Here is a 23,807-nt window from a genome sequence, read left to right on the forward strand (position 1 = left end):
CGTGTAGACGGCACAGCGCAGGCGGCAGCTCGGCCGTCCGGGGAGAAGGCGCCCGCGAGGCCGCACAGCGCTGCCCGGCACAGTCGCCCACGGGGCGGACGGGGCGGACGGGGCGCCGCTGCGAAGGCGTCGGCCCGAGGCTCGCGGGCTCCGGCCTGCAGATCCGCGGACCCGGGGACCGAGATCCACCCGGCGACGAGCACACCCCGTGGGCGCCCTGGGCCTCGCGCGTGGCCGCCACCTGCTTACGGGGAACCGCGCGGGCGGCGGCAGCGGGCGGGCCCGGGGGTGGGGGGGAGGGGGCGGCACCAGGACGGCGCCCGCACGCCCACGCCCACGCCCACGCCCACGCCCACGCCCCACCGAGAGGACCTCCGGCGCGTCCTAGAGTGACCGCTCGCCGGCACCTCCCGCGGCGCACTTCCGCCCGCAGCCCGGCCCCGCACCACCGAGAGGATCTCCGGGGCGTCCTAGAGCGGCCGCTCGCCGTCACCGGCCGCGGCGTACTTCCGCCCACGCCGAGCCCTCGCAGGGGGCCCGGTACCACCGAGAGGACCTCCGGCGCGCCCTAGAGCGGCCGCTCGCCGGCACCTCCCGCGGCGCACTTCCGCCCGCGCCGCCGGGTGGAGGCTGGGCCTGGCCGCGGGCCTGCGCCTCCGTCGCTCCCGCCGCGAGCCTCGGGAGCGGGTGAGTGGGCGCGAGGGACAGCGCGCGGACGCGGTGCGGGGGGCGCCGCCGGGGAGGCCGTCAGCCCCGGGGGCCCGGCGCAGCCCCGAGGGGAGCCCGCGGCGCGGGGAGGCAGGGCCCTGGCGGCGGCGCCCGGGGTCCCGCGCGGAGGCAGGTGTGCGCGTCCGGGAGGCCCGCGTGTCCGCGTCCGTGTCCGTGTCCGCGGCGGCCCCCGCCCCCGCCGCTGCCTGCGGGCCACGGCCTCGCCCCGGACGCTGCGCGCGGCCCTAACCAGGTGTTCCCAGGGGACGGGCTGAGCCCCCGGCGGCCCCGCCAGGTGTCCCGGGACGGGCGAGCTTTTTGTGTTTGAAATTTCTTCGTGGTGACTTTTTTCCCCCTTAAACGCGGACTCCTTGGCTCGGGAGTCCAGGTCGGCCTGATCCCTCCTTTGTGGCTCCCCGTGGTCCTTCCCCAAGTGATTCTCAGACCCGACTGCGCGGTAGCGTCACAGGGGATGAATTTTTTTTTTCTTTTTTTTAAATACTAAAACACGTGTCCTGCAGAGTTTCCCGTCTCATTGCCCCGGGATGGAGCCCCCATTATTGCTGCGGGTTCAAGGCTCTCTGGGTGACTCTGGGCGGCTGATGCGCCCCGGGGCCGGTACCGCCGGCCGTATCCGTGGTTTGCCAAGGGTGGCAAAGGGACTTTAATATTCCTTCTCCATTTGTTAGCTTTTAAAGTGTTCCGACTTCCCCCATCCCGTTATGCTCGCCTCTGTTGCAAACTGCAACCTGACAGCAAAGCCTCGGCAGGTTAAACCGCCTAATTACCGGAGGAAGGCTGCATCTTGGAAGTGGAAAGCATCACCTAAGACCTGTGCGTGGGGTGAGGGGGCAGGAGGGCCGACGGGTCCCCAAATGGAAAAAGAGGAGGTGATGTGGTAGTTAGACAGGTGTGTTCAGAGAAACAAAACAAAACAAAAAAACAAAAAAGAAGTATGTTCAGGCTTATAACACTTTTTTTTTTTTAAATAACCAATATTAAATAAATATAAAACACATTGAAAATAAAGACATCAAATGCTGTTCATCACAACCAAAACCAGTAAAAAGAAAGAAAAAGAACTTAAAAGAGGGACACCTGGGCGGCTCAGTGCTTGACCGGCGTGACCCTGGAGACCCGGGATCGAGTTCCGCGTCGGGCTCCCTGCATGGAGCCTGCTTCTCCCTCTGCCTGGGCCTCTGCCTCTCTCTCTGTCTCTCTCATGAATAAATAAATAAAATCTTTTTAAAAAATTTAAAAGAAAATTTAATAACCACTCCTCACCATCACCATTTTAAGTGCCCCTGAGATGACATGATTAACAGCGTGGCGCCTGTCCTTCCACCCAGGCTTTCTCTGTCTCACATGAATGCAGAGGTTTGGGGCATCGTAACAATGAGGTTGTGCCACAGCCACCTGTAACTTCTCTTTGCCAGCTCTCCAGGACAAGAGTTACAGACCTGACTTAACTGCAGGATAAGTAGTTCATGGTATGAATCTGTAATAAAATACTTAGTTATTTCCCTATCGGAATATATTCAGATTGCTTCCAAATGTTAGCCGCCTTAAAGGCGCCACCAGAAACATCATTATACATAGGTCCCTTTTTTCTGTAGGATAGATGAGTGCTGTGCCTCCACCACTAATAACATGAGAATACCCGCTTTCCCCTGTGCTTCACCTCTTCATCCTTCCCTCCTTCTCCCCAAACCACTGTCAACTTTTGGTCTACGTACCAGTTTGACCTTTCTCAGAATATCGTATAGTTGGGATTCAGCGACAGTTTTTAATTGACTGGATTTGGCAGTTTTTAGCTTGTCTTTGTGTGTGCGAGCAGTCCTACAAGGTTTGGTGATTTGTGGTTTTTAACTCAGGAAGTTATTAAAAGTCTTACTTGGTATTTCTACAGAAAACTATTAGAGAACAAGAATCCAGCCTCTTCTGAATAATGAAAATGTAAATAGCAGTGTATTTCACAGCGTATTTTTGGAGTTTTCGAGCAGTGATGTGTAATAATCCGTGGGTAATCTTTTCATTGCAGGGTGGAAGATGTCTATGGATGTGACGTTTCTGGGTACGGGTGCAGCATACCCGTCCCCAACCCGGGGTGCCTCTGCGCTGGTCCTTCGGTGTGAGGGCGAGTGCTGGCTCTTTGACTGTGGGGAGGGGACTCAGACACAGCTTATGAAGAGCCAACTTAAAGCAGGTTAGTGTGTATTCAGCTATCTCATTAAGACTATTTCTTATTCATTTTCTTGGCTTGCCTCGGGCCTGTTGCTCAGAAACAGTCCTGACACTTGCATCCCACCCTAGTGCTATTGCCCTGGGAAGATTCGGAAGGCCCTCAGGCGTCCGGCTACACCCACTGAAATTTATTTACTTTTTGTTCCTTCTGTAAATGTTGAGAGCAAGGATTTATGTAAGCATAGGGGGTGGAGGCTGGAGGGGGATACGTGAGGTATATTACGTGGGTACTGCACAAGCAAAGGAGCAGTGAACATACTTACCTCCACCAGGAGATAGTTGTAAGTATCACAAGAGGATACAAAGAGCAATAGGCATTCAGAAGAGTGAGATGTTCTTTTTCATTTGGGGCTGTCAGGGTAGTCCTCTCAAAGAAGGTGACCCATGAGTTGTTGAAAGAGGAGGAGGGATTCACTGGGCTGGGGGAAGATGGGCATGCCAGCCAGGGGGAATGGCACGAGCAGGGGTCTAGCACCGGGGAGGTCAAGGAGTACGGTGGTGCAAAGCCTTGGCCGAAGCAGGCCAACCTGTGATGCGGTCCCAGCTGTGTGTCGGATTGTGGCCTTAGTGGATCAACAAACTCAAGCTTTTATCTTCCTCCTCTTGAAAATAAAGATAAAAGCTCAACTAATAAGGGACATTGTAAGAATTATATATAGCAATCCCTTCTCTGTATGGTTGTCTCTCATCAGTTAAATCTTAGTTCAAGGGCCATCTCCTCAGAGGTTTTCCCTGAACCTCTGGGGTTAGGTAATTCCTTGTTCATCCCAGATATTCTGCCTTGTGCTAGTTTTATTGACTTTTTAGCATCAGTATGTAAAATTGGTATTTAAGTAGTTGTTTCTGCGTTCACTGTGTATTCCCGGTATGATGAAGTAAGCTCAAGGATCACGTGTGTACCTAGTAGGTGCTTCATAAATATCCATTCCATTGATTCATAAATAAAATGCTCAGCGTGTGGTGCTTCTCACTTACTAGGTCTTGATTAATAGTAGTTATTGAGATTAATGGTAGTTATTGAAATTATTCCTGTGATTCATCACAGTATGTGACATTGATGACGAAAAGTCCTAGCATCCAAGGATCTCGTGGTCTAGTGGTGGAAATTGACGTGTAGACAGACATAGGGTAATGTGATAAAGACAACAGTGGAGCTGTTTCCTTCTTCTTTTGTTCTTGTTTTCTAAGTACTTGTGGAGCACAGAGGAGGGGGCATTAAGTGTGTGTTGAGAGAAAACATCCCAGAGATGGAGACAGTATAGCTAGGATCTAAGAGATGATTAGAAGTTTCTCTGGGGAGGAAAGTAGAGATGGACTTTCAAGGAACAGGTGAGGCAGTGAGCAAGAAGGAATAGAGTTTCCAGGAGAGAAGTGACATGTTGAGTGAATGTTGAACCATCCAGGATAGAAGAGAGAGAAAAATGCTGAAAAAGTTAGGGCAGACTATGAAGTCCTCTGTGGTCTGCTGACGTATTTGGGCCTTCTTATCCTACTGGCAATAAGGAACCATTCAATGTTTTTAAGGAGGGAAATGATACAGTCTGGTTTATATATTAGGACTATTTTTCTATGGCAAATATATTGGAAGAGACCAGTTTTGTTTTTGTTCTTATTTTTTTTTTTTTTTTTTAAGATTTATTCATTTGAGAGAAAGAGTGTGTGATTGGGGGGCGGGGGGCAGGGGGAAAGAGTCTCCAGCAGATTATCTGCTGAGCTTGGAGCCTCAAGAGACTTTTTTTTTTTAAGATTGTATTTATTTATTTGAGATGGAGAGTCCAAGGGAGATGCAGAAGGAGAAAGAAAAGGAGGTGTAGGCCTCCATCCCAGGACCCTGAGATCAGGACCTGAGCCTAAGGCAGACACTTAAGTGACTGAGCCACCTAGGTGCCCCAGGAGAGACCAGTTTTAAGGCAGTTGCATTCATGTGAGAGAAGAGAGAGAAGATGAAGATGAAGCAGGAAGTAGGGATAAGGATGAAGATGAGAGACTTGATTTAAGAAACCTGGAACTAGCAGGGGTGGTGACTCATTGACTGTCTAGGATGTGAAGAAGTGAAGGATTCCTACAAGTTACAGGGGTGGTGGTGCCCCAAACCTAAGTAGGGCATTAAGAACAGAGCTGTTGGAGGAAGGAACTAATGTCTATCAGGTGGGACTCATGGCCTTGAGGTGTGCACTGTTCAACCTAAGACCCTGAGGCAAGGACAGCTACTATGCTTTATTTCCCTTGGATCATACAGGGTTCCTTTCATGGGATCTCTCAGGGACAAACAGGCTTGATTGAAATCTATAATATTTCACATTTTATAAAATAGGGATTGAGGAACAGTTTACAGAAACAAGAAACTGTTACGTGTGGGTACCAGATTTTAGTGTGGGGTAAATCTTTACTTTTTATCTAACACCTGTATCAGTTATCAATGCTGCATAACAGATTATAAATTTAGTGTCTTTTTTTTTAAAGAATATCTTATATATATATATATATATATATATATATATATATATATATATATATATATATATTTAAGAGTTACTTACCTATTTTTTTGAGAGAGAGAGAGCACACAGAGAGAGAGGGAGAAGCAGACTCCCCGCTAAGCAGAGAGCCTGATGCGGGACTCTATCCCTTGATCGTTGGCGCTATGACCTGAGCTGAAAGCAGATGCTCAACCGACTGAGCCCCACAGGCACCCCTACATTTAGTGTCTTATTTGCATTTATTATCTCATAGTTTCAGTGGGTTGGGGAGTTGGGCCTCAGTTGGCCGGGTTCTCTGCTTCAGGGTCTCACTGAGTTGAAGTCAGTGTGTGGCCAGGGCTGAGATCTCATAAGATGCTCAACTGGGGAAGAATCTGCTTCAGAGCTCACTCAGGTTGTTGGCAGAAGCTTTACAGCTGTAGGACCAAGACTGCCGCAGATCCTAGTGGCCTCCTCTGGTTCCAATGATGCGGGTTTCTGCTTCGTAGCAACTTGATTCCTTACTGTCAGGGAGGAGCTCAAGAGCAAGTCTGCTAGCCAGTTGGAGTCTTATAACATAATGTGATTGCACTGTATCCCTGTGCCGTATATTACTGGTTAGAAACAAGTCACAAGTCCTACCCACACTCAAGAAAAAGGAATTGTAGAGAGAGATGAGCATCAAGAGGCAGGGCCGTGTGTACCACCTCGTGTCTATTTGCTACAATACCTTTCTCTAATGTCTTATATTTTATAGTTATTTTATATATAAGTAAACATTTTACAAAGCTAAGCCTCACCAAAAATAAATAAAGCCTGAGGGAACTTTTAGTTTACTAAATTCTTACTGGCTAAAAAAATTCCTGGTTGCAGAGAGGAGGGTAAGGTGGTAATCACAGAACAAGGTGGTAATCACAGAACGTTATCTATAATCTTTAGCATTTCAAAAGCTCCGGTCTCAAACTGGCATGGAGTGCCCTCAGTTCATCTGCGTAACTCTCAACCCAACAGGGACCTATCATTGTTTGATTCATGAAAACTCTTTCAGCTTGTACTTCTCCTGGGGTGATAATGTTTTATGAGTTTCGTAAGGAAGTACTTTTTATTTATCTAAACACACTTCTTTTAAGCTTCCTTGGTCCTAATGTGCAAGCATCTGATTAACAAATATAGGTTTGTCATGTCTATTCCTTTCATAATTTTCTTTTAAAGATTTTATTTATTTATTCATGAGAGACACAGAGAGAGAGAGGCAGAGACACAGGCAGAGGGAGAAGCAGGCTCCACGCAGGGAGCCTGACATGGGACTCGATCCTGGGACCCTGGGGTCACGCCCTGGGCTGAAGGCAGGTGCTAAACTGCCGAGCCACCTGGGCTGCCCTCCTTCCTTAAAGAATGACCTTAAGCCTTCCTTTTTCTTCCCTTAAAATGATGATTAAAAATGTCACAGAAAAAAAAATATTATAGAAATATAATGAAGAAATGATCATAAAAAGTGTACATGTAAGGCGCCTGGCTGGCTCACTCCAAGGAGCACGTGACCCTTCATCTTGGGGTCATGAGTTCCAGCCCCACATTGGGTGTAGAGGTTACTTAAATAAATAAGAACTTTAAAAAAGGAGTATATCCTCATTGTAAAAATTCAAGCAAAGCAGGAAAATAAAATAAGTCTGAATTCTCCTTGTAGGTAAAATTACCTTATTGGTAAATTTTTTGTAGATGTAGGTATGTTAATGGCATAGTTTTATTTGTGTGTATGTGTGTGTACAATTTTGCATAAATGGTGTCGTGTTAGGTGTAACTTGCTTTTTCCACCGGAACAATTATATTGCAGACGTTTTCCTATGGCAGTAAATATAACTGCGTCCTCGCTAGGGGATATTTAGTATTCCACTTTGCTCTGGGTGACATGTCCCCCGGTAACTTTCTTGTTCTCAAGTAAAAGGGAATTCATGTACTCCTCTTTCTTCACTTGATAGTGTCCCCTAACTTTGATCATTGTGGTTACCATTCCTTCTCCCTGCAAAATCAAGTTTCTTGAAAAATGAAATGTTTGTTTTCCCTAAAACTGATAAGTGTAGGAGACAATTTTTGACTCTCTTAATTCATCTCACTTGCTTTGGGCTCACAGATTGTTTTAGTGTTGGCCTCGCTGTGCACCAGGTAGGGACAGGAACAGAACATCTTACTTGGCAGTTGGGAGGTTAACGTGAGGTCAGGTAACCATCGAAGTTCTCTACAGAGGCCTCAGGTCATACTTTCGGCTGCCTCGGCAGCCCAGAGAGCAGGAAGGGGAGGGGTGAAAGGGCTCCAAGAAGTCAAAAGAGCAAAAGCAAGGACTAAAGAGAGAGAGAGAGAAAAAAAAGGAACATACCGAGGAAACTTCTAGAGTGCCTCAGGATTCTCCACATCTCAAATCAGCCTCTGTCCAATCTATTGTTCCCTGCCACCGGGGCCTGGCCTTGGTGTATTAATGCTGGAGAGACGTGCTTGGAGAACACGTTTGCCTTGATGTCACCGGACAAATCACTTTACAGTAATAAACTGTTCTTTTATGGTATCAAATATTTGAAATAGGTGGGCCGTGAGCTAGGACCAGAAGCCTCTGTTGCACGAAAATTGTGTTAATTGTGATCGCTACTTTTAAAATGCCTTGGTGCATCTCAGAAAAATGCTAATGTGGCATCCTGCCACATACCAGCAGTAAATTCAGTTTACCGTTGGCTAAATCAAGTTACAACCTAACCCAGTATGCACTGAGAAAGCCATTGTTAGCTCGCGCTGAAAAGAAGGGATGGGCCCCGTACCTCCATGTAACACCACAGGGCATCGGCCCCCTGATCTACCTTCTAGCATCTGTTGCCCACCTCCCCTCAGGGCCTTCACCCCTTTCCTCCCCCACCCCCTCCTTCCTCCCTCCTGCCTCATCGGCTTCCTTTCGCTCCTCCCTCTTCTAACTCAGACCGGCAGGTTCTGCCTTGGTTAGTTCATCTCTACCCCGGTAGAGTTCTTAAATGGCAGTTGGGGTTCAGGCACTGGTGGAGTTGGAGCCAGGGGAACGTTTGTGTTGCCAGAAGTGTTATTCCTGAGAGGGAGCAGTAGAGGGCACTGTAGCTGTCAGACGTTTTTGAGGTTGGAGGCCTGTCTGGTTTAAGTGAACTATTTTGGACGCTTTCCTATTTCTTTTCTTTCTTTTCTTTTCTTTTCTTTTCTTTTCTTTTCTTTTTCTTTTTCTTTTTCTTTTTCTTTTTCTTTTTCTTTTTCTTTTCTTCTTTCTTTCTTTCTTTCTTTTTCTTCTTTCTCTTAGTAAGAAGATATGTAGGAAAATACTCTTAAAACCAGTACTGTGTAATTTGAAGATGTTTTATGAAAAAAGTTGTATCTTATTAAAACCATAAATCCTGTCTTTCTTGCTTCTAGAATCCTGTAGAAAAATATAAAGAAATAAGTTTATGGTGATAAATAAAACTCTAAACTCATTTTGCTGTTTTCTGTGTAAATTGTTACACACGTTTTAAGTAGTATTGTATTGGTCTTTATTTCTGGAAAAATTCCCAATTTTATTTCTCTGCCTCAATCAAAAGGGAGAATTACCAAGATCTTCATTACGCATCTTCATGGAGACCATTTCTTTGGCCTTCCTGGCCTCCTCTGCACAATCAGCCTGCAGAGTGGCTCTGTGGCCACCAAACAGCCTATTGAAATCTATGGCCCTGCCGGGCTTCGAGACTTTATCTGGCGAACCATGGAACTCTCCCACACGGAGCTGGTCTTCCCTTACGTGGTCCATGAGCTGGTGCCTACAGCAGATCAGTGTCCTACAGAAGAACAAAAAGAATTTACGCATGTGAATGAAATGGACAGCCTTCCCAAGGAGGGGCAAGGAAGAACCATCCTATTAGACTCAGAGGAAAACTCGTACCTCCTGGTTGATGATGAACAGTTTGTTGTAAAAGCATTTCGCCTCTTTCACCGAATTCCCTCCTTTGGGTTTTCAGTTGTGGAGAAGAAACGCCCAGGTAAACTCAATGCACAGAAACTGAAAGACCTCGGTAAGTTTTTGTTTTTGTTTTCCTTCCTTCTCGTTAATTAAACTGTTGTTAGGTAAAGCTGCTAAAAGTGTCATAATGACTTTCCTGTCTCCCAGGCCTAAAACTGACATTTTCTCCACTTATTTCTTTGGCCCAAAGTTTTCTTATTAAGGGAAATACTTAGGGCCAAAAGATCCTATTCAGGCCAAAACCCAAGTATACATTTGAATCCTTTTCTCTTCGACTCCCTGGATCCACGTTTTTGGTCCGTCTTATCTTTAGTTATCTGGGTTGGCAGAGGGTTGGTGGTTGTCTTAGGTCTAGGCTTTTATGTTTTCATGTCTTCCTTTTGAAATCTTTTTTCAGTGACCTCTTTGGTCTGAGAATTTTTGCCATACTTCTTAGCCTTGCAGCTGCACCTAACTGCTTTCAGGGTTTTCCTTCTTTATCAACTTTGCCTACTCATTCAACCTCGGTTAAGTCAATTTGGTGTTCAGAACACTGTGCCCCCACTGTTTTATGTGCGTGGGTTCCTCATAGGTGGAAGCAAGAGCAGAGAGAGAGACTTGGGCCCCGTCTGAGGCTTTGTACCTCCTCCAAGCCAGGCCATCATGCAGGAGGGGCTCTTCTGCACCTTGCTCGAAGCGGTGTCCAGGTCCCTTCTACCTCCAGCATCACCACCTTCTTGGTCATGCCCACGGCAGAGCCTGTACAAAGCATGATGGTGTCTTTTGTATATTTGTTTCTTCATGCAATCTCTTCCTTCTTCGCCAACTAAAACAAAATGCTAACTAATGAAGAAAAGTGACCTAGGCCAATGGTATTTCTCTTATCTAGAAACCTGTAGAAATACTATTATATTGGGAAACTCTAAACACGATGTATGCTAGAATTAGTGAATACATTCTGTTTGTTTGTAGGTGTTATTCAGAGTGATGGTCACATGTTGTTCTAGATGAATGTAAGATAACTAATATAAGATTTACCAAACCTAGTTTGGTAAACAAGGAACTGCCCCTGCCTACAAAGAAGATTGATTATATGTATGATTGCTGGAAGTGCTCCTTGATCTTGTGATCCAAATGACTCTCTCACACCATTTTTTAATTAAGGTAGTCACTTTGTCATTATTTAAATGGACTCACTAAATTTATTCAAAGAGAGCTTGTAAATAAAGCGTCTCAAAAACTGTTACTTCCCATTCACAGTAGAGCATCAAAGCTGGTAGCTTGTCTGGAAGGCCTTCATCTTAGTGGGACTTAAAAGCTTAAAACTTATGTGGCCTGTGTGCTTGGGAAATGTTTTAAGTACTAGGACATCACTAATACCAATAGCCAACACTGAACTTTTAAAAATATATAAATATTCCAGCTTTCTATAAGTAGTAAAATATAACAATCATGAAAAGAATTGGATGCCTTTTCCATTTTCTGTGCTGTTAAAACAGACTCTCTTAATAAGTCATAGACTCCATTCCCATGATGTGATGTTATCTGCCTCCATCATTAGGTGTGCCTCCAGGTCCTGCCTATGGGAAGCTGAAAAATGGAATTTCTGTTGTTCTGGAAAATGGAGTTACAATTTCTCCCCAAGATGTCTTAAAAAAGCCTATTGTTGGAAGAAAAATCTGCATTTTGGGTGACTGTTCTGGGGTTGTGGGTGATGGAGGAGTGAAGCTGTGCTTTGAAGCAGACCTGTTGATCCATGAAGCAACCCTAGATGATGCTCAGATGGACAAAGCCAAGGAGCACGGCCACAGCACACCACAGATGGCAGCAGCATTTGCAAAGTTGTGCCACGCGAAGAGACTAGTTCTGACTCACTTCAGTCAGAGGTACAAACCGGTTGCCTTGGCCAGAGAAGGAGAAGCAGATGGGATTGTAGAACTAAAAAAGCAAGCTGAATCAGTATTAGATCTCCAAGAAGTGACTCTAGCAGAAGACTTTATGGTGATTGGCATTCCGATCAAGAAATGAAACCAATATTCCTGAACGCGTACTGACATGTCTGTGAATATGTTACTGAACCAACAGTCAAGTTGGTGGTGGTGGTGGTGGTTGTGGTTGTTTTTGGTCTAAAACTATTTGGGTCCTAATAATCCTATAAAGGATAGAGCTTCATTGCTGAACTGACCCAGCAGTGAGAGGGAGCAAGCTTTTTGATAATAAATCATTTTTAAAAGAAAGAAAAAAACCCAGCATCCTATTAAAGCCCAAATTTGACAAAATGATAGGCTATTCGGGTATCCTCATTTTGTGGCTGCTGCTTCAGTTAGAAGCCAGTACTCCCATGCGATCCTGGCTCGCTTCTGCCCAGTTTTATTGCTGTTGTTGGCAAAGTACAAAGGGCTTAGCCCTCCTGGCTAAAAATGGTATTTTGGCAGTTTGTTGAATCTGTTCACGTTATTAGCAGAGAAATGTAATGAGATACTGTACATGCAGGATTGAAGCTAGTGTATTAAATCCTGATTTGTTTGCTGGTATACTAAATGCAGGGTCAGGGTAGGTGTTTATCCTTCAGTTAATGTTTCTGGAACTTTCTGGTTTGTTCTAAACCTGTGGGTCCCAGCTGGGAGTGATGCCACTCCCCTAGAAATTACAGGGATGTTTCTTATCAAAATGACTTGGGGACAGGAGAAGAGTACTACTAGAATTTAGTCAGTAGGGGCCAGGGTTGCTAGATCCTACAAAGTTTGGGTCAGTCATATACAATGAAAAATGATCTTTCTCCAAAATGCAAATTGCAGACCTATTGAAAAACACAGCAAGTTAAAACTTATACTCCCACTGTGAATGAATATACTTTATTAAAATTAGTGGCATGAATGGAACCATCGGTTAGGTCAAATTCTGCAACTAACATTAAAGAAGTGAAGAAGATGTTGTGATTTTTATATATATTAAGTATCAAATATTATTTGACAGCAATGAGGCATGAACTGGAACTTATGAATCTGGAGGTAAAGAAATGATATCAAACTGTGGTTTAATTTATGTGTCCCTATTAATTCTCTGAGCACAGTGTTAATAAGCTCACTTTGCCTTCTGAGCTGCCTTCCACCTCCCTTCTGTCTGCCATGGAATATCTCTGATTCGTTGACCCACAATATTTCTCAAAATGGGTGACATGGAAAACTAGTCTCAAGCACAGGTTCTTTTAAAAGGATTTCCTAATCACAGTTTGGGAAACAATGTATGCTGTATGTCCCTCTGGAGGTGTTCTAGTGCCCGTCGATATATTAAAAACAGTAGTGCTTGAATGATCACAAACCAGTCTTTGGTGTCAGAAAGACATGATTTCACAGTCCCATTCTGTATCTTCTTGTCTGGGGCAGGTTACTTACTCTCTGTGAGCTTCAGCTTGCTCACTTCTAAAATGGGAAAAAATGATTAGACCTACTGTGTAGGATCTCTGTGTAGATTAAATGAGACAGTGCATAAAAGGAAAATAGCACATTGCTCACAGGTGTTGAGAAGTTCTGCAGTAGAGGGACCTGTCAACCGTTTTGAACCCCTTTCTCAGTTCTGTTTCACCACATACTATCTATTGACATTTCAGGAACCTACAGAGTTTTATAGTGGACATACGTAGAAATTCTGTCACAGTATATACCGTTAAATTCTTCTGTGTTCTGGGGTTTCTCTCATAATTCTGAAGCAGTATCGAGAATGGTCTGACTACCCTACTCTAGGCTCTTGGGCCAGCAAAGTTTGGCCAACTTAAAGTGTATCTTGGTTTCTGAACTCAATTAAAACAAGCATTTATTAGACAGCTAATGTGTGCCCAAACTTGTACATCGGGGAATGGTTGCTAGTACTACTTTATGGAGCTCTTGAGGGTAAAGACTTGTAGTCATCTCTGCATTCTTGGAATCACCCACTCATAATAAATACTCAGAAATGTTTATCGAATGAAATGAGGCCTTGATGTCATGACCTGTATAAACTTTGAGACCTAAAGTTTAGGACCTGTGCCTAGCCCATTTCATTACTGTATTTGTCCCAGAAATTTGGTGTTCACATGAGTACCAAGTAAGTGCCAGTGTTAGATTTTACTCTACTGGGACTACATAAATGAATATGAGACAGGCTCACTGTCTAGGTGGTAGATACTGATGGTAAACAAAAGTAAATATACCATTCCTTTACATATTATCTAATCTTGTAGCCTGGCATTCAGTTTTGCTGTTCTTGAACATATTTGGTAGCTGACTTGAGCTGTGCCCTTAGAAACAGGCCCTGTTAATATGTGAGCTAAGCCCTCAGAGACCATGGGAATGTGGGAACAAATTGATACGATGGATCGATCATGCATAGGGTATCAATTCATGGGGAGAATTCCTTCTTGGGCTCTCTTCTGGCCTAGAATTTTGTTCATACTTGTAGGACACATCCTAAGAGTTTGTGGAGCTAGAATTAAGAATGAAGCTTATACTGGATGTCCCAGAGCCTGTAATCTGCTCACGATTGTATGACTCTACGAGGGGATTAGGAGATGTATTGTGTATTGTGCCCCAAACTTACTTGATCACAATCCTCTTTTGCCAAGGAACATCTTGGAACAGGGAGAAATATTGTTACTTAATACTTTTCAATATTTACTATATTTAAAAAAAATATTTACTATATTTACTTTTTTTTACCTGAATAATTTATTGAGGTAATGAATTCCATATCTACACTTAGTATTTTCCTTATCCTAAACTGACTTTTCAGTTGTCAGGAATCTCCAGGTACCTGCTTACTTTAGATTTTAAAAATACACTTTCCGGTTCTGAAAAGGTGTTGAAACTTCCCCAAACAGACCCCAGATCTCCTCTGTTTTTCTCATACTCATACTTCATTAATATACTTTTAATGAATTTTTAATTATAAAAAGCGTGTGCTTGGTAGATAATTTTTTTTTAAGGATTCCAAAAAGAAGATGATTACTCATAATTCTCCCCCCCTGAGAACAACCACTTCTCCCTCAGCGATGTCCAAGTGGAGGTAGGCGTCAGTATAAGTCAAGGTAGCACATCGGTGGACGAGGTAGTACGTGGGTGGACAAGGGTGTGTAGGTAGGCAGAAATCCTTGGACTGTGATTCCAAAGCCTCTAATTCAGTTGGTCTGGGGTGGAACCCAAGGATCTGCGTTTTCAGCAAGCCCTCCAGCTGATGCTGAGATATACAAGTAGCAGACCACATTGGGACAAAAAACTGGCTTTTTCTATGCACTAAAAAAAAAAAACAACTGGAGCGTGCATATTTTATATATAAACATGCTATGTTTATGTATGTGTGTATATTTTTACATATATATATAGGGTAACCTCAATTTTTTTTTTTTTTCATTTCACATTGTGAGCATCTTCCCATGATGTTAACTGTTCTCTGGAAGCATGAATTTAATGATTTTATAGTAGTCCATTCTATAAATGTCACATAATTTAACCATTTTCCTACTTTGGGGCATTGAGATTGTTTTCCATTATATATAAATACTACCATGAATATTTTAGGGTGTAAATCTTTGTATCTCTGAATATTTCCTCAGGGTTGATTTATTGGAAGATGAGAACGTCTAATTGGTTGTTTTAGATTCTGCATGGGAATCACCCGCTTGTTTTCTAGCTCATATTCTGCAGCAGCATGAGACAGGCCAATTTATGGGTGGATGATACAGTCCATCAATTAATTACCTTTCCAACTTCAAAGACATTTGTCTTATAAAGATTATTTTGGCCTCCTGCTGCAGATAGCTTTATTATGTCTTTCAGCTTGCACAATGTAATTCAATTGTAATTTCCTTGAATATTCTTATGCCAACTTCAAAATTTGAACAGTATTTACTTATGGGGTACAAGCCCTTACTGCTTCAAATATGTTCATGACTGATGTACAGGGAAGGTACTTTTGTCTTCACAAAGTCATAAATTTATAATGAAATGTACTGGTTCTGTCCCTATTGATTGATGGATTTTTCAGATAATGAATGATTCAGAGTATTTTTTCTTACATGGTAAGAATAAAAAGCAAATGCTAGTAATGTTTTGAACGTTCACTCTTGGCAGGATAAGAACAGAGTTTGGGCATGGTGGGACAAGGGGTAAGATCAAGAAATTCTTTTCTTCCCTAGTAGAAAGTAAACAGTGTTTAAAGCTGGAAAATAAATAGCACTTTAAGCATATTATGTTAAAAAGAAAAGAGGGGGGTATTGTAAATACCAGATGCATAGTTAAGAGTAGAGGAAGGGATCCTTAGTGGAAGGCGTGAGAAGTATGAAGAGGGATGATCAGAGGACTACTGTTTTTTTGTTTTTTTGTTTTTTATTTATTCAGAGAGAGAGAGAGAGAGGCAGAGACGCAGGCAGAGAGAGAAGCAGGCTCCCTGCAGGGAGCCCCACGTGGGACTCGATCCTGGGTCTCCAGGATCACACCCCAGGCTGCAGGTGGCGCTAAACCGCTGCGCCACCGGTGCTGCCCAGGACTACTGTTTTTTATAAGCCTGATAGTACTGGTACTATTTGCTATTTTGAACGGTTTGTGTGTGTGTGTATTCACTTAGTTTAAAATTATATTAAAATACACATAGATATGATTATTCTACTCTGAATAATTGTAGCAGTTGCTGGTTTCCACATGGGTGCTCCAGGTATTTGACAGTTCCTCTTGAGCCTTTTTAACATTCCGATCTGGGGCGCCTGGGTGGCTTAGTTGGCTAAGCATCTGCGTCTTGATTTCAGTTCTGGTCATGATCTCAGGGTCCTGGGATCGAGCCTGTGTCAAGGCTGCACTCAGCAGGGAGTTGGCTTGAGGATTCTCTCTCCCTCTCTCCCTCTGCCCCTCCCACTCATGCTCTCTCTCCCTCTCAAAAAAAAAAAAAAAGTTTTAAAAACAACAAAAAAAAATCCAATCCTTTCTCCATACTGCAAAGTGATTTTTTTCAAAATGCAAATCTGAGCCTAGCATGCATCCCTCTACTTGAAACTTTTTGATGGCCTCGCCTCACCCGCCCTTTCCAACCTCATCTTTCTCCACAGTGCCATTCATTTTTGGAGCTCCAGCCACAGGGACCATCTTTCAGTCCTTTGTCAGAGGTTTCTGTTGTTGCCCAGTCCTGGGGAATTGTTCCCTCTGCTTGGAGTGTTCTTTCTCTTTCCCGTAAGCTAACCCTTACTGCCTTCGGATCGCAGCTCTGCAGTCATCCTCAGGGAGTCCTTCCCAGACTTCCCGCTGGGTAGCTCATTACTCCAACAGCACCAGCTCCCCACCTTCCTGGTGTTTGGCACTCATGTTTTCGTTTTGTTTGTTTGAGTATTTGATTCATGTTCCCCTGTCCTGCCAGCACGGGTTCCCGAGAGCAGAACCGTGTCTGGTTTTGTGCCTTTTGTGCCTGGGCTCCTAGCTCATTGCCTGGAGCGTGCTAGGCCCTCAATAAGTAGTAGTGACTGGCTTAATTGTCCTTACCATCATGTTCCAGTAAGATCCAGTGCCTCATTCTCCTAGAGATTTTTCCTGATCAGTACTAAAAACAAAAGAAAAATCTCCACCCTTACTCTCTGAAATAAAATTGGAGAGGAAGAGAATGGTTGTGACTTAATAAGGCAAATCCTTCCAAATAATCATTCTTAAGCTCTTAGTGTCCTATATATGCAGACAGATACCTAGCATCAGAGAAAGGTCTAGAAAAAGAAGTTTCAGTGCCTAAGAGATTGTTGGCTTTGGGCAGACATAGAAAAGTCAGAACAAAGGTAGTAAAGAATGAGAAGAGAAGGCCAAGCCCCAAGCAGGAATCTGAAGTCCCATGCAGGGGAAGGAAAATGTGGGAGAACCTTAAAAATACACGCCTGATATTTGGTGTGGTAGTGGTGGTGTTGCTGGAAAGTAAGTCCCTCCAATTCCCCCAAACTGTCTTTGACGTCTGATAGACACGTAGGTTCAGGAGATCTCCCCTCAGCCCCGCACACCAAACGAGAACAAGCTCTGAATTCCCTGACAGGGTTGGCCTGGGTGGAAAGGGGGGAGTGGAGGGAGCACCTGGGGTGACGCGATCCGGGGAGCGGCTGACTCTTGGTTTTGGTTCAGGTCACGATCTTGTGGTCATGGGATCGAGCCCCGCGTTAGACTTGAGTCTGCTTCAGATTCTCTCTCCAGCTTGTGCATTCTCTCGCTCTTTCTCGCTCTCTCTCTCTCAAATAAAATCATGAAAAGGGACAGCAGAAATGAGAGAGTGAAACAACCCTAACCTAGTACAGTTCATAGGAGCTGGAGTCAGGTGAACACAGAACCAAAGCGTCCCAGGAATTTTCAGAAAATTGCAAGGAGGGCATTGGGCTTTATGTAACTCGTGGGATGGGGAGGCAGGAGAGGTTTGAGACAATCACATGTGTATCGTAAAGGACAGGGCAACTTTAGCTAACATCTGGATACAGACACTTCTGTATGCCCTTGACAGACATAGTCTAGGGATTAAAAAGCTGTCATATCCAGGATAATAAGGAAGTTGAGGGGGGTGCCTAAGTTTACCCAAAGTAAAAAATATTTCCACTCCTAAATAAAGCTGAGAAACACTGTTGCTCAGATGTCAGCATGCTAATTATACACTCAGCAGACATGGCAGGTACAAAGATTAAATTCGCCCACGAAAAAGTAAAAGGGGAAACACAAGGATCAAGTTTCCCAGCTATATAAATCCCCCCGTAACTGCCAGAAACTTCAGGCACCCTCAGGTGGAGCTAAGCAACATTTAGTTCGGTGTCACCAGATAAAACCAAGGTTATTTTGTCTAGGTCGTTCTCTACATTGTTGTGGCTTCCAGAAATCATAGGTTTGTCTGAATGAGACCATATCTCTGTCAAACATCCTGAACTGGAGCTGACTGTAGAAGTACCCACGTCTGGGTCAGCTGCCTAAATGCTTTCCTAACTGGCCACCACGGGCCTGGCTGTGGAGTGTGTCTTCACACAGCTAGTAGATACTGGAACGTGATTGATTTTCTTCCACATGCCTCTACTAAGAGGCAGGTTCGCCTACTGCAGTGGTCTTCAAACTAGGGTTTTTGTATTCCTGGGGACATGCAAAGACTTTTCCAAAGATACACAGGCTCTCTTCCATATGAAGTATTTCCTAAAATCAATCTTACAAATATTAAAAAGTTAAAAGAATACTACAACTTTTATTTTAGATAAAATTACTAAAAGAACTTCCTAAAAAAACACAATTTGCTTAGACACACACACACAAAAATAAAAGACTATTCAGATTTTCTGTTTTTTAAAGAAATTTAATTTGTAGTGAAGACACTTCTTACAAAAAAACTCCCCAAACCCCAAAATCTCCAGGCTTAGATGTCAGATGGTTTCACTAGTGAATCATTCTAAACAATTAAAGAAGAAATACACCTTTTTTCCACAAATACTTCCAGAAAATGGAAAAAGAGGGAACACTTCCCAACTCATTTTATGAGGTCAACATAACCTTAATGCCAAAACTTAAGGACATCAAAAGAAAGGAAGATTACAGTCTAATCTCCCGTAAAAACCCTAAAGAAAATAATTCGCTAATTGAATCCAGTAATATATAAAAAGAATGAAACATCTTGACAAAGGGAATTTATTCAAAGAATGGAAGATTTACTTAATTTGAAATCAATATTATTCACAACATTAACAAAATAAATGGAGAAAAAGTAGTAAGATGATCTCCATAAATACAAAATTATTTCTGATAAATTTTTTTAAAGATTTATTTATTCATTTGATAGAGCACGAGCAGGGTGAGGGGCAGAAGGAGAAGCAGACTCCCTGCTGAACAGGAAGCCCAATGCGAGGCTTGATCATGGGACCCCGGATCATGAAATGAGCTGAAGGCAGATTCTTAAGTGAGTGAGCCACCCAGGTGCCCCTCTGATAACTTTTTTGAAAAGACCTATTTATTTGAGAGAGCGAGTGAGAGCATGTGAGTGGGGGGAAGGACAGAAAGAAGGAGAAAGAGAAAGAATCTCCGACTCCTTGCTGAGTGCAAAGCCCAATGTGGGCTCAACCTCATGACCCATGAGATCATGAGCTGAGCTGAAACCGAGTCAGATGCTTAACCAACTAAGGCACCCCTGTGATAAAATTTAATACCCCATGATAAGAACACTTAGCATATTAAGAACAGGAAGGAATGCCCTTAATCTGATAAATATCTACAAAATAAAATAATCTGATAAATTACAACATACATTTAGTAATAAAATATTGAAAGTTCTCCTCCTGGGATGAGAGACAAGGATGTTCATTTAATACCACTTCTATACACCTTGCTTTGAAGGTCTTAGCCAGTGTAACAAGGTAAGAAAAATGAAGGTATAAGGATTAGAAAGGAAGAAATAAAACTGTCATTGTTAGATGGTAAGATTATGTACACAAGAAAATCCAAAAGAATAAGCAGATAACTTGTTAGGATTATAAGCAAGATGTCTGGATACTCAATCAGTATAGGGAAAACCAATTTTGTTTCTATATTCCACCAGTAAATAGCTTAAAATTTTTTAAATTAAACCATTTACAGGAACATCAAAACCATCAAAGACCTAGGAATAGATCTAATGAAAGATATGCAAAACTTTATTGAAAACTATAAAACATTATCAAAATATATTAAAGAAGATTCAAATACATAGAACCACATACCATGTTAATAAATTTTGGGTATTCAGTGTTCGAAAGATGTCATTCGTCCCTAAGTTTATTTGTAGTTTCTTAGTTGAGGTGGGAGTTATATGGGTACCTTCACAGTATGAAAATAAACTATTCTGTTGTGATTTGGACATTTTTCTATATATACATTATGCATCAATGAAAACTTAAGAACATTTTGAATTGTACGTCAATTATATCTTAAAGCTGAAAAGGGGAACTTTTTTGAAGAAAAAATTCTTGGCAGAATTCTGAAGATTCTTATTTCCTGGCAATTCAGCCAAGCACCAATCTAGGTGTTGCTGTGGATTCTGCAAATATGATTGAAGTCCCAAGCCAGTTTACCTGAAGATACGGAAATTATCTATGTGGATCTATTCCAATCAGTGGTGCTATTGGAAAGCAGAGAATTTTCCCTGGCGAGCAGCAGAAGGGCAAGTTAGAGAAGTTTGAAGCGTGAGAAGGATTTGAGAGTCCATTGCTGGTTTTGAAAATGGAAAGGGCCACATTCAAGGACCCAAGAGTAGTGCTTGGCCAGTCGCCAGATGAAAAACAGGACTTCGGTCATACAACTGCAAGGATCTTAATTCTGCCAACAATGTGAGCGAAGCATTTTCTTCCCCAAGAGCCTCCAGATAAGAATTCAGCCCTACTTATACCTTAGTTTTGGACTTGGGAACCCTAAGCAGAAAACTCAGTCAATAGCTTTCTTTACCCTCTCTGCCCACTACAGATGTCTTATCTACAAAATGGTGAGATGATAAATTGGTATTGTTTGGAGTTGCTAATTTTGTGGTATTTTGTTATGCAGCAATAGAAAAAGAATACAATCACTATGTAGTTTTTAAAATGTATTTGTTTCATTGAGGTATAATTCACATGCCACAATTCACTCACTTAAAGTGTGCAATTCAGTAACTTTCAGTATATTCATAGAGTTCTACAATCGTCACCACATTCAATTTTAGAACATTTTCATTACCTCAAAAAAGAAATTTCTTACTCTTTAGCTCTCATCCCTTAGCTTCCCATCCCCCTAGCCCAAGGCAACCACCAATCTACTTTCTGCCTCTATGGATTTGCCTAATCTAGACATTTCATATAAATAGAAGCATATAATATATGATCTTTTGTGTTTGGTTTCATTCACTTAGTATGTTTCAAGGTCCACACATGTTATATCTGTGTATTAGAACTTCATTTCTTTTTATGACTGAATAGCAAATATTCAATAGTATGGTCATACCATATTTTGTTAGGCTATTCTTCAGTTGATGGATCAAGCCTTACTCTTTCTTTCCTTTTTCGAATGGTTAAAAAAAATCAAAAACAAAACAAAACACATAACATATATTTGCCCTAACAATTTTTAAGTGTACATCCAAGTATTAACTATTACTAATAACATGTTATTGTACAGCAGACCTCTAGAACTTTCTCACTTTCCATGACTGAACCTTTATACCTATTAAAAAACAATTCTTCATTGCCTCCTCCCTCCTGCCCCTGGCAACCATCAATCATATAATATAAAATAATAAAAACACATGTATGGTAAATATTAACTGAGGTTCCAGGACAGTCTATACCTTCCTGTGTGTCTTTCTGGAAGAGCTGTTTAGCATAGTGTCTAAGAGAGTGGTCTTTTAAATCCTAGCTGTATTGCTAGTCATACGAAGTCCCTTAAACTCTGATTCATTCATTAGACAAAGCCCCTTAATCTCTGATTCATTGTCCTACTCTGTACACTGGGTAATACAGTAGTGTCTATCTCACAGGTCACTGGCAGATTTAAATAAGTTGATCATAGTATAACACTTAGAATAGTGCCCAGCACATAGTGAGTCCTCAATAAATGCTAGCAAATAGTATCCTGTCTAAATTATAAAGATTGTAAATGTCTCAGAAGCAGGGGACCTTGCCTTCCTTACAGCTGACATGTAGAGACTGCTCAAGCTTTTTCTACTTGCTTGGCTCAGCAGTATTTATTAGCAGATGCAGGCTTTGTCTTGCTTGCTGGTTTCTCCATCTGCTCTAAATTTAGGACTAAATAAAGACAGTTGTGGGGGTGGAGGAGGTTTTAGAGATCTCTGGTCCAAATCCATTGGGTTTTTGTTTTGTTCGAAAGCTGTAATCCAGAGAGAATTTAGAAGCATCTGCTGAAGACCATTTTTAGGCATGTTTTGCAGAAATTTGTAGCATCTATTTACATTGTTATGTGCATCCATACTTTGAATTGTCAACCATTTGCATATAGTAATATCCTAACTGGTGTTCCAAATTTAATGCTACTCTATATATGGTAATTCCTAACTCATTATAACATATGGATATTAAGTAAACTGATTTATGAGAAGCAATTCACTTTTTCAATCTTGAATTAGAATAGTCACAATCTTACAATCCCAGATTTGAATAAAGATGTCTTAAGAATAAGGCATCATAATTACACTTTACATTTGTATAGTGCATAGTAATACCTTATATTTGTATACCTTGTTTAATGCTTATGAGTGCTCAGTGAAGTAGGCAGGTAGGGGAGTATGATGAATTCCATTTTACAGATGAAGAAATTAGAATTAAGAGATATCAACTGACTTGCCTAAATTTTCTAAATCATAATAAATGGCAGAGCCAAGACTGTACTTAGGTTTTATAACTGCTAACCTGTGCCCTTTCCATTCTGCTGGCAGAGGAAAAAGTTAGGAATTCCTACTTTCTTCCACCACATTTTACAGCCTCACTTTTTTAAGGACCAGCAGTGGTCAGTGTGTAAACCCCAGGCCTCCTTTGGTGAATCCCATTTTATAAATGCTACAGCCTCATCCCTCTGGCAATGAGGATTTATGCCAGCCAAATGTTGCAGATAATAGTGTTTAACTGCATTGCTAGAACTGAGAAACTTTGGAATTGAAAGATCAAAAACAATCATTGATTAAATAATTTGAATAATGAGAGAGAGTCTTCTAGTCAATACTCAACCTTTTTGCTCCTCACTTCAGGCGAAAGATGCCTGTAAAACCACATGTAATGTGGCTGCAGAAGGTATTTTGTAGGTACTTTGAATAAAAGGTACTTTGAATAAAAGCGATAACAGGAGTTTTGCAGTTTGTTTCCCTGGAAGAAAACCACCCTCCCAGAGTTTCTTGTCATTGAATAGGTGAGAGAGAGCAGGATTAGAAGTAGAAAGAGAAGTAACCTGAACATCTAGTTGATGGGGACTGCCTCTATGTGGGTGAGACAAAGTATTTATGCTGTAAAGGAATTCTCTTGAATGGCAGAGACAGAATGACTAAATCTCTATGCAATTAGTATATAAATTCTGACCTGACAAGTATAAACTGGCCTAGACAAGTATGAAGCTTTTGATGTTGGGCATAGAAACTGGTGAAGAGAAAGCCAGTGTAAAGGATCCATTTCACATAACACACGAGGATTATAGGAGTCTTTGTATTTCAGAGGACTAAAACCAAATTAAATGAGCTTAAACAATAACAGAATTTATTGATTTCTTATAAATCAAAAGAACAAGGATGGTACCAGCATCAGATGCAACTGGATCCGGAGCTCAGAGGATATCAGGGTTTTCCCCCTCTTCCTTCTAACTTTGAACTCCATTTCCCTCTGTTTATTATCCTCTTTGCTTATACAGATGGACTTCTCTATGCAGCCAGAGAAGATGGTTGCCAGCAGGGCAGACTGA

The 23,807-nt window shown here is 42.3% G+C and overlaps 1 protein-coding gene across 2 annotated transcripts; it reads left to right on the top strand.

The window, feature by feature from the left end:
• Window positions 1–452: 452 nt before the first annotated feature.
• ELAC1 (elaC ribonuclease Z 1) lies at window positions 453–15,469 on the top strand. Of its 2 annotated transcripts, none has more exons than XM_072757868.1 (4): window positions 453–687; window positions 2,750–2,914; window positions 8,996–9,463; window positions 10,952–15,469. In XM_072757868.1, exons 2-4 carry the CDS (start codon window positions 2,758–2,760, stop codon window positions 11,416–11,418), a joined length of 1,092 nt encoding a protein of 363 aa, XP_072613969.1. In that variant the 5' UTR covers window positions 453–687; window positions 2,750–2,757; the 3' UTR covers window positions 11,419–15,469. The 2 variants fall into 2 exon arrangements, with proteins under 2 accessions (XP_072613969.1, XP_025853395.1); XM_025997610.2 differs by lacking the exon at window positions 453–687 and adding an exon at window positions 2,058–2,198.
• The last annotated feature ends 8,338 nt before the right edge of the window (window positions 15,470–23,807 follow it).

The sequence above is a fragment of the Vulpes vulpes genome, chromosome 5 (genome assembly GCF_048418805.1).
Source record: "Vulpes vulpes isolate BD-2025 chromosome 5, VulVul3, whole genome shotgun sequence".
Taxonomy (NCBI): domain Eukaryota; kingdom Metazoa; phylum Chordata; class Mammalia; order Carnivora; family Canidae; genus Vulpes; species Vulpes vulpes.